General features: G+C 34.4%; 1 protein-coding gene across 4 annotated transcripts in view; it reads left to right on the top strand.

Moving 5' to 3' along the window:
- prkg1b (protein kinase cGMP-dependent 1b) overlaps positions 1–20127 on the top strand; it is a 213323-nt gene that overhangs the window by 175366 nt on the left and 17830 nt on the right. For all 4 annotated transcript variants that reach the window (XM_058793099.1, XM_058793098.1, XM_058793100.1 and 1 more), the window contains 2 exons: positions 4586–4651; positions 10758–10832. In XM_058793099.1, coding sequence (XP_058649082.1) covers positions 4586–4651; positions 10758–10832 — 141 coding nt within the window. The remainder of the gene's footprint in view (positions 1–4585; positions 4652–10757; positions 10833–20127) is intronic.

The following is a 20127-nucleotide window of genomic DNA, read 5'->3' as shown; positions in this document are numbered from 1 at the left end:
TACAGAACAAGCGGAAACCCAGTGTGCCTGTAGTTTTCTCTATCTCTGTTTTATCATGTGATAGAAAGTCTAAGGCAACCTGGATTTTATGTTTCTATATGAAACATGGCTAGAAGACAGCTGCAGTGCAACAGTCCTCAATGAAACAGCCCCTCCTAACTTTAATTTTACAAGTGTCTGCAGGACTGTTAGGAGAGGTGGAGGTGTAGCTGCTCTATTTAAAGATCAATGCAAGCAAGTGTCATTTGGTCAATATTTGTCTTTTGAATATCTACGCATTCTGTTTATCATTATTTACAGGCCTCCAAAATACTCTCCAGCCTTTGTTGAAGAATTTACAGAACTGTTATCAATGATTTCCTCAGAGTTTGACTGTTTTGCTATTGCAGGGGATTTTAATATTCACATAGATAATGCAGAAATCAAAACTACAAAAGAAATTATAACTGTTTTAAACACTTTTGACCTGATTCAGCATGTGCATGGACCCACACACAATCCTGGACACACTCTAGATTTACTCATCAGTAGAGGTCTAAACATTTCATCCATTGTAATTAAGGATGTAGCACTATCTGATCACTTCTGTATTTTCTTTGATATATTGATCTCTGTTACCACTGAATCTAGATCTGTCTCTGTCAGAAAGAGATGCATTAACAAGAACACTAGTGCGCTATTTATGAAGGCTATATCTTTAACACCAAGCATTTCTGCAGACTCTGTTGATCTTCTCCTGGATTCATTTAACTCAAAAGTTAAGAATGTTATTGATGATATTGCTCCGGTAAAGTTCAGCAAGAAGACTGGCAGACAAAAATCATCTTGGAGAAAATCAACAGCAGTTCAGAATATGAAAAGACAATGCAGAAAACTGAGCGGATGTGGCGGAAGACGAAACTCGAAATTCACTATAGCATCTATAAAGACAGCCTTCATGCTTTCAATGTGAAACTAGCCACAGCTAGACAGAACTTCTTCTCAAACCTTATAAACAGTAACTTAAACAACACTCGCACTCTTTTTGCTACTGTTGAGAGACTAACAAACCCCCCCAAGTCAGATTCCCAGTGAAATGCTTTCCGACAGCAAATGTAATGAGTTTGCTTCCTTCTTTTCTGAGAAGATCAATAATATCAGAAAGGAGTTTGGCACATCCTCAAGTTATGCAGAGGTCACACAGATTCAATCACAATTTCAAAAAGAAGTGACTATGTCTGTTTTTGAAGCAATTGATAGCAAAATTTTGGAAGAAATAGTACAGCACCTAAATCGTCAACCTGCTATCTTGACACTCTTCCCACATCTTTTTTCACAAGTGTGCTTAACTGTTTAGAAGCAGATCTCTTAGAAGTGGTGAACGCCTCACTTCTTTCTGGGACTTTTCCAAACTCCCTGAAAACTGTAGCCTCTTCTGAAAAAGCGCAATCTTGATAACACTATGTTGAGCAAATATAGACCAATATCAAATCTTCCTTTCATAGGTAAGATTATTGAAAAGTTAGTTTTTAATCAGCTGAACAACTACTTAAACTCAAATGGATACCTGGACAATTTTCAATCTGGTGATCAATTTTCATACTTCGAAGGGAGAGGTTATTATGTGAGTATAGGAGAGCATAAGTCTAAGTGGACGTCCATGACATGCGGAGTCCCACAAGGCTCAATTCTTACACCGCTCTTTTTTAGCCTGTATATGCTCCTACTAAATCAAATAATGAGAAAGAACCAAATTGCCTATCACAGCTATGCTGATGATACCCAGATTTACCTAGCCTTATCTCCAAATGACTATAGCCCCATTGACTCCCTCTGCCAATGCATTCATGAAATTAACAGTTGGATGTGCCAGAACTTTCTTCAGCTAAACAAGGAGAAAACTGAAGTCATTGCATTTGAATGAATACCTTGACTCTAGGGGTCAAACAACTAAAAATCAAGTCAAAAATCTTGGGGTGATTCTGGAGACAGACCTTAGTTTTAGTAGTCATGTCAAAGCAGTAACTAAATCAGCATACTATCAGACTCAACTAATCTCTGCAATTCTCCAGCTGTGATCCTTGGAGAGTCTTTGGCCACTCAAACTCTCCTCCTCACTGTGCATTAGGACGATATACTGTAGACACACGGCATCTTCCAGACAGATCTGTAACATTTTCTCTTGATTGGACATTTGTAATTATTGCCCTGATGGTGGAAATGGGAATTTTCAATGCTTAAGCTCTTTTCTTACAGCCACTTTCTATTTTGTGAAGTTCAACAATCCTTTGCTGCACATCAGAAATGTATTCTTTGATTTTACTCATTGTGATCAAAGATTAAGGGAATTTGACCTTTGTGTTCCCTCATATTTATATTCCTGTGAAACAGGAAGCCAAGGCTGGATAATTTCATGTTACTAGTCACCCTGGTGTGATATAAAATGCAAATGTGAATGGGAATATACTTCACGGATATTTTAATCAGAAGAATTTCTAGGGGTACCAATAATTGTGACCATTGTGTATTAGAGAAAAATATTTATTTCATAATGTGATTTTCCCCCACTTTCACTTTTTTTTTTTTTTTTACTTCAATTAAAGGTTAGATTTTTTTGACATTTTTGAATGAAAGATCAAGTGGATAAACGATAGCGATTTATTTTCACAGCCTTCTTTGATCATATTTACCAAGGGTATGAATAATTTTGAGCGCAACTGTATATATATATATATATATATATATATATATATATATATATATATACACATATATACATCTACATTTTTTTCACATTTTGTTATGTTGCGTTATTATGTTAAACTGCTTTAAATTACTTTTTTTCCACATAAATCCACACCCCACTCACCATAATGACAAAGCAAAAACTGGATTTATCACAGCTTTGCAAATTTATTAAAAAGGAAACACTGAAAAAATGACATTGCACAACAATTCATAACCTTAACTAAAAACTTAGTTAAAGCACTATGGCAACAATTACAGCCTCAGGTCTATTTGGGTATGATGCAACAAGCTTTGCACATCTGCATTTGTTTTTGTTTTTTTGCCATTCTTCTCTTTAGATCATCTCAAGCTCTGTCCGGTTGGCTGGGGTACCATCGGTGGACAGCCATTTATAGGTTTCTCCAAAGATGTCTGATTGGTTCCAAGTCCCAGCACTGGCTGGGCCACTCGAGGACGTTCATAGAGTCGTCCCTTAGCCACTCCTGCATTGTCTTGCCTGTGTGCGTTGGGTGATTGTCATGTTGGAAGGTGAACTTTCAGCCCAGTCTGAGGTTCTGAGCGCTCTGAACCAGGTTTTCATTAAGGATATCTCTATAATTAGCCGCATTCAGCATTCCGTCTTCTCTAATCACTTCCCCAGTCCCTGCCACTGAAAAACACCCCCACTGGATGATGCTGCCGCCACCATGCTTCACCGTTGGGATTGTATTATGCAGGTGATAAGTGTGCTTGGTTTCCCTTAGACATTAATAAGGAATTGAGGTTCATCAGACCAGAGAATCTTTTTTTTTAATAGTCTGAGTGTTTGGGTGTATTTTTGTAAATTCCAATCAGAGTTTCATGTATCTTTATTGAGGAGAAGCTTGAGTTTGGTCACTTTGCCATCAAGTCCAGATTGGTGGAGTGTCGCATTGATGTTTGTCCTTCTGTAAGTTTCTCCCATCTCCATATAAGATCATGGAGCTCAACCAGAGTGACCATTAGTGTCTTGATCACCTCTCTAACTAAGACCTTTCTCCTTTGATTGCTCAGTTTGGCCAGGAGGCTAGATCTAGGAAGAGTCCTGATTGTTTCAAACTTCATCCATTAAGGATTATGGAGGCCAAATGCTCCTGTGAACATTTTTTTTTTGTAGTCTTCCCGAGATCTGTCTCAATACAATCCTGTCTCTCAGGTCTGCAGGCCATTTCTTTGACCTCATGGCTTAGTTTTTGCTCTGACATCCATTTCAGCTGTTAAACTTTATGTAGACAGGTGTGTGTGCCTTTCCAAATCATGACCAATCAACTGAATTTGCCACATGTTAACTCCAGTCGGAGTACAGAAACATCTCAAAGACGATCCAGTGAAACTGGAATGTTCCTGATCTAAATTTCAGGTGTCAAAGCAAAGGGTATGAAGAGTTGTGCAATGTCATTTTTTTCAGTGTTTCCTTTTTAATAAATTTGCAAAGTTGTGATGAATACAGTTTTTGCTTTGTCATTATGGTGAGTGGGGTGTAGAAAAAAAAAAAGTAATTTAAAGCAGTTTAACATAATAACGCAACATAACAAAATGTGAAAAAAATGAAGGGGTATGAAGACTTTCTATAGGCACTGTATATCCACAAGTATATCCATGTGCTGCTTAACCACAGTTCCCAGTTTAATTTAAATCTGCTATCATTTTTTTTCCTCCATTTTTTTTTTTTTTTTTTAAATTAAGGTATTTGACTGGAAATGTAAACAAACTCATTTATGAGACACTATGTTTCCTTCTTATTATCCTCTAATGAAATGATATTGTAATTCAGTACTTATTCAAAAATAAATACATTATAGACTTGTATGATTGACTTGTATTCTTTGTGTCTCCGCAGAGAAGACATCAGGACGGCTAATGTCATCGCCGCTGAAGCTGTCACTTGCCTCGTCATCGACAGAGAGTGAGTTTTGTGTGTATGTGTGTACTGATGCTGTGAAATTTGATTAGTCTTTCATCTTTTCCACTGTGTGCTCGCTAAATTATCGCTGCTAATTTCTAATAACCTCATATGACTTTCACTGTGGCAAGTTCATGCTAGTTTACGCTAGTTAACTTCAGGGAGCCATTTCTCCTCGTTTTCCATCCTTAGACAGCAGACTGTCGGGAAACAAACTACGTCCTCATTTGAGTGGCACAGCATGTGACAAAACAGTAGGACCACAATGCCGTGGTGTGCAGCAGAACTCGTAGACCTCCTCTCGTCTCTGTAGACATCATGCTCTAGAGATTTCTTATTTTACTTCGGTCTGAGGAAGCAATATAATAAGCAGCCCCTCATGCAAACTGATTTTCACTCTCACTGCAGGAATTCGCCCATTATCTCAGCCCTGTCATCAGTCAGGGGTTTATGGTAATGCTCATTAAAAAACTCTTGTTGTTGTTCAATTGAATGCTAGCTGACCTGTGATCAGTGGGGATTTTAACCACTGATTCATGCAGCTGATTTCCTGTAGGAATAGAGCACAACAGTAAAAGTCTTTTTTTTTTTTTTTTTTTTTTTATCATCTTGGGATGGGAAAGTATTTGAACCTCAATTTGAAAACTTTCATTTTCTCCATAGGGATTTCAGAAAAAAAAAGTTAAAGTATGTTTTGAGCAGAAAGGGGAAATTCTGTCACTTCGTTCCGGTCACATACTCTGTTTTATTGTTCGGAAAGATTTCCATTGGCAGAAAGAAATATACAATCTACTGTAACTGGATAAATTTGGCAAACAATTACTCAGTGTTACGGTCATTAAAAATTTTTTTTCTAATAATTTATTAAAAAATACTTAAAAAATTAAACTTTTGTGATACATGTTTTTAATTTCTTAACTAAAATTATTTGTAATAATATCTTTTAGGCATGAAGTAAAAAAAAAATCATAAAATGAAATCGTAATAAAGAAAAAGCGTTATTATATTGTTATATTATAGTATTCTTTAAAAACATTAAAGCTATTTTTAATATTTTATAAGCAGTATAATATAATATGCTACAACATTTCAAAAACACCTGATATTTAAGAGTTGATAATTCATATTTATAAAATAAATACCAATTTAAAAAAAATGCTTTAAAAATGTGTACACTGACATACTTTATGTAAGAAAAATATGTTTTATTTATGTGACCAAGGACCACAGAACCAGTCATAAGGGTCATTTTTTTTAAAAACTGAGATTTAAAATTCAATAAATCCATTGAATCAATATGTTATTTTTCATATTGAAACTGTTGAACATTAATGGCATTAATAAAAACACTTACACTGACAAGCTACGCAATATCGCGTTCATAATCGAATGCGATTCATCTGCGATTATGAACGCGATATTGCGTAGCTTGTCAGTGAACTCTGTGTATTAAATGCCACTCCATCTGAAAGCACGTGATGGAGACTACTGATCACAGGCTTTACTGAAGAGATAATTTTTTTGTTTGTTGATCACAAAGTACAAAATAGATGAGGAAAACTGGGTGTATTCAGAGCGCCGCCATTACTGTCTACAATGCGTGGAATGATGCGCTGTGATTGGTTGAGAGGATGTATCACGTTCTGCAGAGAAGGGAGACTGTCGTTTGTCGCGGTTTCGAAAGAGAGGGAGAAAACATGACAGAATAACACAGCAGATATCGCATTTTGCGTAAATTAAAAATTGACTTTCCAGTACCGACCAGACACAATATTGATTTTGGTGGAAACTCAAGTTAAAAAAAAAAGGCATTTATCGCATTTTGGAACTAAACTCTTCAAATATACCCGAGCTGCTTTTGACTGGTTTTGTGCTCCAGGGTCACATATTATAATTGATGGTTACACCATTTGACATTTTTGGAATCTTTTTAAAGCTTTTGTTTAATTTTAAAGCTTATTAAATAAATAAATACACTAAATGAATTTAAAGCTTTTTGTTGAAAATAAGTTTTCATATGAAGAAGAAGGCATATGAAATCAACATGAGTTTTAATATTATATTTTAAAACTAGATTTATGATGAGGTTTTCCGATAAATTTTAGACTCTGTCATTTGTCATGGACCCATTAACTTGTTATGCATTAAAGCAGCATTTTTGTAGTTATGTTTGGTTCTGCTGGTGAAGCAGAAATTACAGACTTCACCTTTAAGATCTGAGTCAAAGAACTGAATAGCCTTTTAAATAGTGTATATCTCAGTATAATAGTATTTTAATGGCAGAAATGTAAGTGAGTGACTTTGGGTTCACACCCTCAGAACATTTCTGCTACTAATTCTGGAGCCATGATATAAAGTCATTCACACTTTAAATGTCCATCAAATCATTATTATGGCTCGGGTTACTGCTGTCCTGCCTGACCTCAGCTGCCAAGACTCAAAAGACTGTATAAATCATGGTAAGATGACATTTAAAGCTTTCAATTAATCCTACATTTCAGCTCGTAACCGTAAAAATTATTGTTCCCCTTTTAGTTTCAATGTTTCATCAGAGTTCTAATAAAAATATGAGATAATGTGAGAATTCTCTGGTGGATGAGTCACATCCTGAAGCACAGAAGCTGTAGTAATGAACACTATTACTGGCTCCCTCTCATGTCTAAATCTCTTATCCTGTAGCAACATAAAATATTTATCTGATTTAATAAGAGGACAGGGACAAAAATAAACACTATTTTTATATATTGCATTAAGGGATGACATATTCTGACCACTGGCAAGCTATGACATGACATTAGATGAAGTCAAGATTTTCAAATCAACATGAAATTAAAAGTGACCCTGTTTGCTTTCCTAATGCATGCAAAACCAGTATATATATTTATAAAATGGACTCTAGATTGAATATATCAACTGATATCTATATGAAATTTGAGGAAAAGTAAGATAAATACTATAGGATAAATGTAGGATAAATACTCAGTTTAACTTTCTTGTTGATTTATCACATCAGGCCTCATTAGGACACTGCAATTTCAAAGCAACTCAACTATTTATATGCTAATGATAAATTAATAGTTTGGTGTAGGGCTGCAACAACGAATCGATTAAATCGATAAAAATCGATTACTAAAAGCGTTGGCAACGAATTTCATAATCGATTCGTTGTGTCGCGCGACGCGGAGACGTTTGATTATTAAAAAAATAACACACTCGGTCTCTCTCGCGCACGGATGCTAGCAGAGTTTGGCGCCTCATAAATAAAAAACAAAAAGTAAAAAAAAACCAAAAAAAAAAAACGAGCGGAGGTAGAGGAAAGATACATGGCGGAGGCAGAGAAATCCGTGCGACCCAAGTCATCCAAGGTGTGGGAGCAGGGGCGGCGTTTGCGTATGGCAGAGTATGGCAGTTGCCATACCCTAGCCCAGTCAGGTGCTGTGAAAAATTATCCAAACTTGAGTCGCTTATAATTCGTTTTATTATTTTAAATCAGAGAGTTTTAAAAATAGTAAACCAATGATAAGCATTAAAATAACTTGTCAGTAAAACTTCGTAACGCCATTGGATCATCGAGCTCTCAGCGAGACCTCGTAACTTCACCCGCCTTCATTCAGATTGACGCGCGCACAGCCTGGAGAAGATGAGATCTCTGCTTTTTCGCAATGCAAGGGTGAATAAATAATTGGTGTTTGAATAGTACAGCGTTTTCTTTACTCAAACACTATGTCAGTAAAGGATAATGTTTTTGTGTGTTTGAAGAGTGGAGAAGAATTAGTTATTTGCTGTCTATATACGTTTTAAATATCCTGTGCATTATGTGCATAAGCGCTTAATTTGAGATTTTGGCCAAGTGTATTAAACAACAAGAAAAAACTAAGCGCCCATATAGCTACAATCAAAGTTATATAACCTGTAAAAGTTGATGAAAGCATAATGCACTTAATGCACTTATGCACTGCATAACAGTTACAGCCGTTCTAACGACAGACAAAACACTCCATCTCCGTCATTCTCTGGTCAAAAACATTATTAACTCCATTTGAGCTTGATTTTCATATAATGTTAAGTGCAGGTGTCTGATACAATACCAACGCTAACGACGCAGTGTTGTAAATTATTTAATTTTTTGCACTCCCACACTATGTTTTTTGTGTTAGTCCATTTTTATTTTATTTTATTATTATTATAACAGCTCAGGGATGTTCAAGGAGCAACATGTTTGTGCACTTTCTAAAGATTTTATTTCTGTTTTTGAATAAAGGGTTGGAAATGAATGCTTTTTAAAAAAAAATCCGATTCATCGATTAATCGAAAAAATAATCGACAGATTAATCGATTATTAAAATAATCGTTAGTTGCAGCCCTAGTTTGGTGACAGAGATGGAAACACAAAGAAGTGTCAGACTTAATCACACTAAGCTGAAAAAAAAAATAAATACTTGAGACTTGAGACTTGAATCCCAGAAAGTATTGACTTGAACCTCAACTTGCACTCCAACATGAACCTGTGAGCCACATCTTTTCCATGTAAAAACAATTTTTGGTTCCCCAAATAACCTTTCAGTGAAGTTTTTATTTTTATTAGTGTTATGATCATTTTAATAATCTGAAGACATGTTTTATAAAGAGCCTTTATGGTCCAATGGAAATGATAAAGATTGAACTGCAGATGCTAGTAAAGAACCTTTATTTTGTGAAGGAGTGAAGGAGACATATTTTCTCTGCATATCACAAAAGAGTGTTTAATTCTATTGGCTCCTCCCTTATTGAAAGATTGACATTAGGGAAGATAATTAATTTTAGTTCAAATAAAAACTCATACACTTTGAGTATGACTTGGTGGACCAAATATATATATATATATACACTGTATATATAACTAATTGTCCTGTAACAGAGTTTATAAAACGAACATGTCTGTTTCGCAGAGATTAGGCTCAAAAGCCTTGCCAAACTGCTGCCTTTATAATTATTGTTTTGGAAATATGAATTTAAAAGCTTGTCTTTTTACAGAATAAAGACAACAGTTGTTCTGCATAACTTCATACTTCTATCTATCATACCTTGATAACTTTTTGCTATATCCCTCACTGTTTATTTATGCTGCTATTGAAGTGCCGTTCATGTAGACATTTTATTATTTTACCCTTTCATGTCCCAGACTCAGATCTTCAGGTTTTGCAAGCCAAATCCTTGTCTTATTCTAGAAGCAGAACAAAATGTTCTATGTGCAATCTCAGACATATTCTGCCTTATAAACAGATGGAAAGAGAGAAAGCCACAGATTTCTTTCCTTCAAATGATGATGAACGGCTGGAAGTTTAATGGGATGAAAAGCATTTGGGATGCACTGTGTTGTGATTGACTCTGTCTTGTGCAGATCATAGATCTACGCAGCTTGTAGTCAGATTGTTTGTTCCTAAATTATAATTGTCTGTTTATGGCATTATTCAATACAAATGGTTCCTGAAAAGGCACATTTTGTTTCATTATGGTGTCAGTTTTTATCGTTTTTTAAAATTATTATTATTGAAAATACACTTTATTGCAAACTTACAACGATGCCATTTCTAAACCTTAGATGGTTTGCAGACCTAGTGCATTAGTATTAAGCATTGAAACTTACATGAATCAACATTCTTTTTTATTAGAAACTTTCCAACATTCTCTTTCCAAATTTTATATTGTGCTGTTGCTAATCTGATGATGCAAGTGCTCATTTATTACACTACCTTTAATCTTGTCTTTTCTCTGACTTACATATAATTTTTTGCTTTGAATCTGTTGTGGCTCATGATCAGGGGCATGATAATCTGAAATAGTTCATAATAATATGCCAGTGGCCAGAACTATTAATTGAACAATAGTATCAGCCCGCAAAAGGCTATATGGAAAATTAAGAAAAAAGAAACTGTGAAAATTTAGTGTAGACCTTTTGCTTTTTATTGTGCTCATAGGCCTCATTCATAAAACACGGTCAGAATAAATTTCTGATTAAATCATGAAGACAAAACCATTTTGAATCGACCCAGTGTCCACCCAGAACCTTTACTTCCTTTTTATAAATAGAACGGATGAAAGTAATCAGTTTTTCTGTTGGCATTCGCAGGTCCTTCAAACACTTGATTGGAGGTCTGGACGATGTCTCAAACAAAGGCTATGATGATGCTGGCGCCAAAGCAAAGTAAGTCTGATACTCAACACTTTCTGATCATGTTATCAGACTATATGGAGCTCTGTACATTAAATTATAATTCAGTATGGTTCAATCAAGTACAGTGCATTCAAAAAGTATTCAGTTTTTCACATTTTATGATGCAGACTTCTGGTAAAATGCTTTATTATTATTATTTTTAACTCAGTTTACACTCCATACCCTACATTTATTAAAAAGAAAACACTGAAACATCACACTGACATAAGTTCCTTGCTATTACACTTAAACGGGTGGTTGATTGTGATTTCAATTATTTAACTTTAGTTAGTGTGTAATGTTGCTGTTTGAGCATAAACAATATCTGCGAAGTTACGACGCTGAAAGTTCAATGCGAACGGAGATATTGTCTTTTAAAATTACTGCAGTTTAATGCCTACAATTACGGCTGGTATGGACTACAACGAGTTACTTCTTGGGTTGGTGACATCACAAACCCTGAAATTTACATAATCCCTGCTCCCGGGAACATGCAGCAAAAGGGGCGGGGCCATATTGTGCTGCTTTAGAGAAGAGGAAGAGTTGTTGCCATGCTCTCATATCCTCTGGGTCTCAATCAGGCTCAAACTGATAAGCAATATTGACGACGTCATTGTTAACAATGCAACCAGAGCACGTGCCACTGAGGTGAGGGGCATGATGTTTCTGCATTGCTAGGCGGTTTAGCTAATCACAACACACTGGGCCAGCTAACTGAGCACATTGCGTATTTCTGAGGGAGGGGCTTCATAAAACCAGGAAATCATCAGAGCATTCATAAGAGAAAGGACAGAGCAGTGTAGAATAAAGGTAAATTATATGAAAAAAATAAATAATATAAAAAACTTTGCTTTCTCTTCCCTTAATCTCTCCCTGACTAGCTTGTGCTAATCTGAACAATGCCTGAAACTTGGTATAGCAAGCACTTCCTGCCTTTAGTTGCCTCTTTACGACGAATCGTGTATTGTATTGCTCAATTGTAAGTCAATTTGGATAAAAGTGTCTGCTAAATGAATACATGTAAATGAAAAATAATGTTTTTTTTGTTGTTGTTGTTTTTTTTAACAAAGCAGTAACACATTAGACTGCACCCCATAAGCACAAGCCTAGAAAAAAACATTCCTTTAAAAATGAGCACAGGTTCATCCCATTTCTCTGGATTGTCTGTAAGATTTTTCTACACTTATGGTATGGAGTGTAGATCGATGTGAAAAAGAGCAAACAGAAGGCTGCAATATAAAAGAATATGGAAAAAAACCCCCAAAGAAGTCTGACTACTTTCTGAATGCACTATCAAGTAAAAAAAAAAGTATTTTACACATGTACAAACTACACATACACAAACACACTCCCTTTATTAATAACACCTTTGCAAAATAAATTCATCTCTTCTGTAATGAGTTTGACCATGTGGCGTATAATGTAGTCCACATGGCAGAAATTAATTGGTCTGTGTTTTTCATTTGATTTGCATGTCTGGGCAGTGGCTCTGACCTCCTTGTGGCTATAATTATCTCAGCTGGACAGGTTTTCAGGAATGAGTAACCAATATGACCAACTACTTTATAGTTTTCACCATATCTGCAGACACGTTGAGCTTTCTCAACATTTTAAATTCCAGTTTGCATTTAAAATCTACCTGTCTGTCTGTCTGTCTGTCTGTCCTCAGTGCTGAGCTTAATGCTTCCTAACATTCAAACTTGCTTCCTAACCATTCAGACTTTCCGTATGTAGTTTGGCTGAAACAATATTTCCATTTCAATACTGATATTTATGAGAAATTGTTATTATGAAAAAGCCTGGCATCTGCACACACAGTGAGTGATTTAAGAGCGCCCTCATGTGGCCAGTGCTAAACAAATTGTAGGCAATTTAGAATCTCTTGTCAGTTGTAGAATACAAATTGATTTCAGTTCTATACTTATTGTTTTTAAGTTACTGTGGACTATAAACACTGCTCACCAGTGCATACGGTGTATTATATCTGATCATTATTAATTAGTATTATATTTTTATAATGTGTGTGTACCCGCTACACCCTTTGTCTATGAAAAACCATGTCCAGTGAACTGAACAATATAATTTACTTGCATGATATGAGGGGGTGGTTTCAATATGCATAAAATTATATAGCTGCATATTGTTGTCGAGCTCTAGCTGTAAATAGAGGCTATATTAGATGCATGTTTAGTGAAGAGATTGCCTGTTAAAAACCCAGACATGAGGATGAGTTGAGATTGAAGTGCTGCGTTATCAGACTAAAATTAGCCTGTAGCTGTAGACAGTCTGTTTTATTTATTTATTTTAATTAAAAAGATAAGTTTATCAAAAAGTATTCTTAATTCCCTCATCTTGTTTCAAACCTGTATGACTTTCTTTCTTCCATGAAACACAAAAGTTGAAATTGAGACATGTAACATTAGATTAGATTTGAATAGATTATTAATTGTGGTGCTTCTAATTAAGTGGTAAAATGCAGTAGCAATCTTTATATATATACAGCAGATATATACATCTGAATTTACCAGTCTTCCAACTAGGGATTTGCGAAGGAACTGCAGGGACTTCGTGAGCTGATGAAAAGATAATAATTAATTCTATCTAATGTAAAATTAAAATATATAAATGTGGCTGCACGATAATTTCAGTATAGCTTAGTGTGGTTATCAAATCAAAGGCTACAATTTAATTAAATATCTGTATAGTCTGATGCTTTATGTGTTTCAAAGGGAAACCCAGCACAGTGTTCATAATATAACTCAAGTTATTGTTTCACAGAAAAAAAAAAAGAAATCTCCAGAAAGCATTTTTTTACACGCTTTCATATTTTCTAACATTATTGTGGACAGATGTTTACAGCATTTCAGTAGAATTCTGACAAAATAAAAGCTTGAGGATTTGACATTTAAAGCTCGAAGGTTTGAATGTTTAAATGAATAAAGACATAAATATTTATGGAAGCCCGTTTCCGCCTTATCTCACAATTCTGACTTTTTTTCTCAAAATTGCGTGATATAAACTCGCAATTGCGAGTTAATTAAAAAGTCATAATTGTGAGATAGAAACTCACAATTCTGAGAAATAAAGTCAGAATTGCATAATATAAACTAGCAATTGCAAGACATAAAGTCACAATTCTGAGAAATAAAGTTAGAAGCGAGATATAAACTCACAATTCTGACATTTTTTCTCAGAATTGCGAGTTATAAAGTCATAATTGTGAGATATAAACTTGCAATTCTGAGAACATATCAGAACATAACGGGCTTCCATAAATATTAGTATTTGAACTTGTAGTGTAAAATAAAATTTTAATTATTACTACATTTTTATTTTTATATTTTTAATATTTATTTTTATTACACAGTTCAGTTTTTGTAATTGTGTTGTTTGATACACTATAACAACTAAACAGTCCACTTTAAAGTCAACATAAAACACACTCATACACACAAACACAAAAAGGGAAAAAAAAATCATTATACGTTTTTTACTCTAGATTATACAATGCCTTGTTCTTTTTCAGTTCCAAAAACTGTAAATTTAACAGTATTTTACAGTAAAATTACATTAAATGTAATTACAGTTATTCACCGTTTATAGTATGGAAACGTACTGTTTTTACTGTAACGTTTTTACTGTCTTTTACTGTTAAAATTGCTTTTTTTTTTTCTTTCTTTTTTTTTTTTTTACAGTGCACTGAAGAATTTGTCATGTCCATCATAGATAGGTCCTTAATTGACCAAAATGAATGAACAGTTCCCAGCTGACAGGATAAAGCAGTATTCTGCTGTTGGTCCAGCACAGCTGGAAGTGTGACTCATCACACAGGTCCAATCACAGCGTTTCTTTGTGGCATTATGTTAGAGATGGGGCTCAGGTGTGTTTCCCCAATCTCTGGCATTAGGCAGCGCTCTGATGTTGAAATCCAAGTCAGTGATAAGCTTGAAGGAATTATGGCACAGTGCAGCACCTGCAGTGACAAAGCATCTCTAACTGTCTGCAGACATAACTATTGTTCTTCTGGGGTCACATCCGCTGATGCACATGTACAGTACGATGGTCTTGTTGCCATGACGGCTGGTCAGCATGTGTGTTCAGCACCTCTGTTCTCATTAGAGCATCAGGTTTGTGGAGGAGCTGGAGTGCTGCATACACAGAGATCTAAAGTTGTGTTAATGAAATGCACTCTGCTCACAATAGCAAGTGTCTAAACAACCTCTGTCACCCAAGAGAATTACGGTACATTCATTAGTTACTAGGATACTAGCCTTTGGCTCAGTGAGTGTGTGTGTGTGTGTGTGTGTTTCATATATGTAGATTGTTCTCTTTTTGTCATTTGTACATTTTGTATATTTCAGAAACAGTGATTTTTGTCTAGAATTTGGTAGGGCTTGGTAGTGCAGTGCAGATACTATTATTCAATGCTATTATAAGTGTTGTAATGTTTAATAATAATAAAGCTAAGTATTATAGTTATTATTTACAATACTTAATATTAATATTTGTTTAACATTGTTAATATTACAATTTGTAATGCTAATTTAACAATAATTATTATTAATATTGTTCTTATTATTATTAAAAACATCATTGATAAATTATTGTTAGAATTATTATGTACAATACTTCTTATTATTTACAGTACTTATACTTGTTTAACATTGTAATTATATTTTACGATAACAACAACAACAACAACAACAACAACAATAATAATAATAAGTATTATTATTATTAAATTAGCATTACAAATATTACATTATTATTATTATTATTATTATTATTATTATTATTGGAAATGCTTGCATTTGAATAACATTATTAGTTGTTTAATAATAATAAAATAATTATTGTTATTATAATAATTATGTACAATATTTGTTGCAATTTACAATTTATATTTTACATTGTTAATACTTATAATTTGTAATTATAATTTACTACTACTACTACTACTACTAATTATTATTATTATTATTATTATTAACAATGATATTGAAAATTAATGTTATAATTATTACGTACAGTACTTATATTTCTTTAACATTATAATAATTAGATAATAATTATAATTTAATAATAAATTGTAGGGCCAAACTACTACTAATATACTCCATTCTACTAATATTTCACAATATTACAGTTTTTAAGTATTACTGTTTTTTTATTGAAAAAATTATATATATATATATATTAGGGGTGTCAACGTTAACGCGTTAACGCATGCGATTAATCCAAAAAATGTTAATGCGTTAATATTTTTTTAACGCAAATTAATCGCTTGATAAGGTTTGACCCCAACTTCTTCCCATCATCGCAGCGCGGAAGGTTATCTGTCCTTGTGTGATGAGGGTACAGTGAACCAGTGTTGCCAGGGTAACGGCACAAGCGGGCTATTTTGAAAATACAGCCGCGGGAGAAAATTACAGAACCGTGGGTTGCGGTTTTTTGGGCTACTTTTATAATGTAACGTGGCTGCCCAAAGTGTATATAGACAAATAAAAAATTTAAATAGATCCTTTTACTAATATGTATTATACTTGGAATGTATCCCTGGCAACTTAAGAACGGAGAGGCGGTAACATCAAACAACGTGAGTTTCAGCAGAGCATACATGTTAAGGCTTTTACACAGCAGAAATAAACATGACAACAGCCACTATAGATTATATAAGATAATAAACACACGATTACGATAGATATGGTCTGTATGTGATTTTTTGAGTTGAATGTGTACATCTGAAATGCTAATTTGTGCAGCGATATAAAAGGCTATAAATAGCATATTTTAACAACAGTAAACGACCAAATTCCACATGTGATCGCAAAAAGGAAGGTGATACAAACACTCAATGGTGGTTTGAAGTGAGTTCTGAGTAAAAGTGTACTATTAATCTCATAAATTGTCTTATGTAGCATGATACTAATGTTATCTCTAATGCAGCTGCAGAACAGGTCCAATTCTTCTTTATAATGCATTTTGTCATAATACTTCACGTAAGGTCGCAAGAAATGTTTTGTTGTATTTATTTAGAAATACTTTTGATAATAGTTGGGTAAATGTATACTGGGATTGAAGCGATGTGGCTTGGTAAACGTTTTATTGCCAGTATAAAGGCTGATAATGGCTGAATAAAAACAAAAGAATAATGATAAAAGAATAATAAGGATTATGTCTCATACCTGGCGGAAGTGTGAAAGGCTCTGTTTCCTTAAACTAGTTTGTCATGCATTTCTTTTTCAACACATTTACAGGTAAATCCTAGTATTTTAAATTTGTGATTAATCATGATTAATCACAGTCCACGGCTGTGATTAACGCGATTAAATTTTTTAATCAATTGACAGCACTAATATATATATATATATATATATATATATATATATATATATATATATATATATATATATATAATTTTTTAATAAAAACAGTAATACTTAAAAACTGTAATATTGTGAAATATTATATATGCTTAGCCCATTCTTTGAACACTATAATAAATCTATATAAATCTAATAAATTTATAAATCTAACCTGCTGCATGTAGAAAACTGTTACAGACTTGGACTTGGATTTAGAGGGCTTCAGACTTGGACTCAAAGACTTGGCACCACATCTGCCAAAATGTTTGACAGTCTGATCTGAGGTTACCCCAAAAGTTGCTCCACATTGCTTTGGCTGTGCTGGCTGTGCTGAGCACACAGATAAGGCAGATGTTATTTCACACTATGTTGTAGCAGAAAAATGAGGACACTATGTTCTGTCCTCTGCAATAGGGCAGTCACCTCTCTAATTGGCCTTATGTCATCAGTCATCAAATGCTTAGGGATTACCTTCATTTCTCTTTCTTGAGCACAGTTCATGCATGTTGACTGTGTTTGGGCTGGATTTACGGCGGACAGCTGTCTCCTGTCCCTCTAACTAGCATGTTGTTTTTCTTGGGAATCTCCTGACATAAACAGCCTATATGTAGAAGCAGAGGAGACCCTGCAAAGTGTACAGCTGATTATGTGACACATATTATTGAATGGTGATTGGCTATACTGACCAGTCTGGGCCTCAGCAATAGTGACATGTAAGGAGTGATTTCATCAGATTTTTTCAAGACCAAGAAAAGATTTATTCAAGAAAAGCTAATTGCAATACAGAAATTAAAGTCAAAAAACATATTAAAAACAGCCTAAGCTGGTTTGTTGGTCACTCAGCCTGGTTTTGGCTGGTTTTAGAGGGGTGCTTTTCATCTGGTCCAGGCTGGACCAATGCTGAGACCAGAAAATCTTGGTTAAGATCTTGGTTAAGCTAAAACAACTTGAGGCATTTTTGCATTTTACTGCACTGCTTTTCCATCTACACATGCACTGGATGGACGTCTTTGATTGTTGTGTCTGCGTCTCACTCATGAGCGGTGCATTTTTAAAAGGTTTTGTCAAGGTAAAAGAAGTTAAACCTTCAAAGATTTCTTTTTTTTTTTTTTCATTCCACTGCCCTGTGTCTCACGTTTTTAACCACAAAAATGTATTATGCATGAACAGCTCCTTAAAAGTGATGAGTGGCTGAGTTTCTGAAGTGTTGTAGGCAAAATTGTTGACATAATAAATAACGCTGTATGTTTTCCCATATTACTGATATGATTTAATATATTACCTATCGGGTATGTTCTTTGCCTTAAACCTTTTACAAAAACACAATGCTGTTTTTTTTTTTTTGGAGTTTATGAAATTATATTTGTATTATGAAAGTTAGTTTAAAATATTATGCAGTCTCTTAAACAGACAGTAATATAATTTCATTCCTTTGATAAACAATTTAATGCTGCGCTTGATTTGGTTTATATTTCCTCACTGCACCCTCTTCTGGGCTCAGGAGACAAGCCAGTAGCATTTTTCTTATAACTTAAATTATGTTTTTTAAAATTAAAATAAGATTTGAGTATTAGTAATATTTAAGTAATATTTAATTTATTAAAAAACAAACAAACAAAAAAAAACACACACACTTGGTTTTTCAGACCTTCTTTAACAAATCATGCAATATTTCACCATAACACTGTTCATATCATAGTTTACAGCCATGCAACCTTTTTAAGACACACTACACTTATGAAAGATGTCATCTATTTACCGTATTCTATTTGTGAAGACATATACTATGGAATTTTTTAACTCAAGAAACACAATCTTGGCAGACGCTTATGTAAGGCGTTTATTTTTGCTCCTGGCCTTTCACTCTCACGCACAACCCATTTGACAGCTCAGTTATTTACATCCTCCAGAAGTTCAGTTGTATTCTGTATCATTGACTGTGAATTCCACATCCGTCAATATGTCAATATGTATGTTTTGTATGTTGTTTTCTGAGCACGTAGTTTCACAAGCCTTTACTTTAAGAACATTGACTTTGAGATCTGGGACCTTGGGTTGTGGAAAAGATGTTCCCATTTGTTTTCATCATAAATATTTCAGTCCTCAAATCTTCAACAAACCAGCTCTAAAAGACAACACCTTTCTATATTTCTATTATTTTACATTGGATAAATTTCACTATGGGATTTTTACTTCCCAAGCCTGACTGCAAAGCAAATTGGCAAGAATTGAATTACCTCACATTGAGAACTATTACATAATAATTATTATCTCTAATTATCTAGTGTAATAATTATGCAAGCAAGACTTTGTCAGTCGGAGCTCATGTGTTATTACCATCCTGCTGCAGTTTGGAGGAAGGCCATCCGTCCGTCAAAATGACAGTTGTTATCTGTGGCATCAGAAGAGGGTGTTGAAGGAACAAAGCTGAGATTGGTGCGAGGTCAGTGCTGCTGTTAGGATTCATGTGACTGAGACCTCGCATGTAGATCTAAAAACAGACCAAGAAACAAACCCCATGTAAGGCCATTATACCAATGATACATGACCCAGCCGCTAATGGTTGTTGCATTAGGGTGCAAAGCTGGTTCTCAACTTTGGCTTTTTACTTTTGGAGTCAAATTTTACATTTTATGTTGAGGCAAGCCATACAATCAAACAGTGAATTGTATTAAAATTAACTGAACTACATCGGGCCAACAATTTGCAAAATTGTTAATGTTTTATTTGATACTGTAGCACCAGGGCCGGATTATCCATAGACGGGATTGGACGAGTGCCCTGGGGCACCAGCCAATAGGGGGGCACCAAGTGATTACGATAATGACAAGACCTTTAAAATATTTTTTCACGTTTAGTATATATTATTTTGGTGGAAGAGATACAGATGCATAGAAAATGAACAGTTAATGATACAATAT

The sequence above is a fragment of the Onychostoma macrolepis genome, chromosome 12 (genome assembly GCF_012432095.1).
Source record: "Onychostoma macrolepis isolate SWU-2019 chromosome 12, ASM1243209v1, whole genome shotgun sequence".
Taxonomy (NCBI): domain Eukaryota; kingdom Metazoa; phylum Chordata; class Actinopteri; order Cypriniformes; family Cyprinidae; genus Onychostoma; species Onychostoma macrolepis.
Note: the sequence above shows the minus strand (reverse complement) of the source record. Positions and strands in the feature narration are given on the sequence as shown.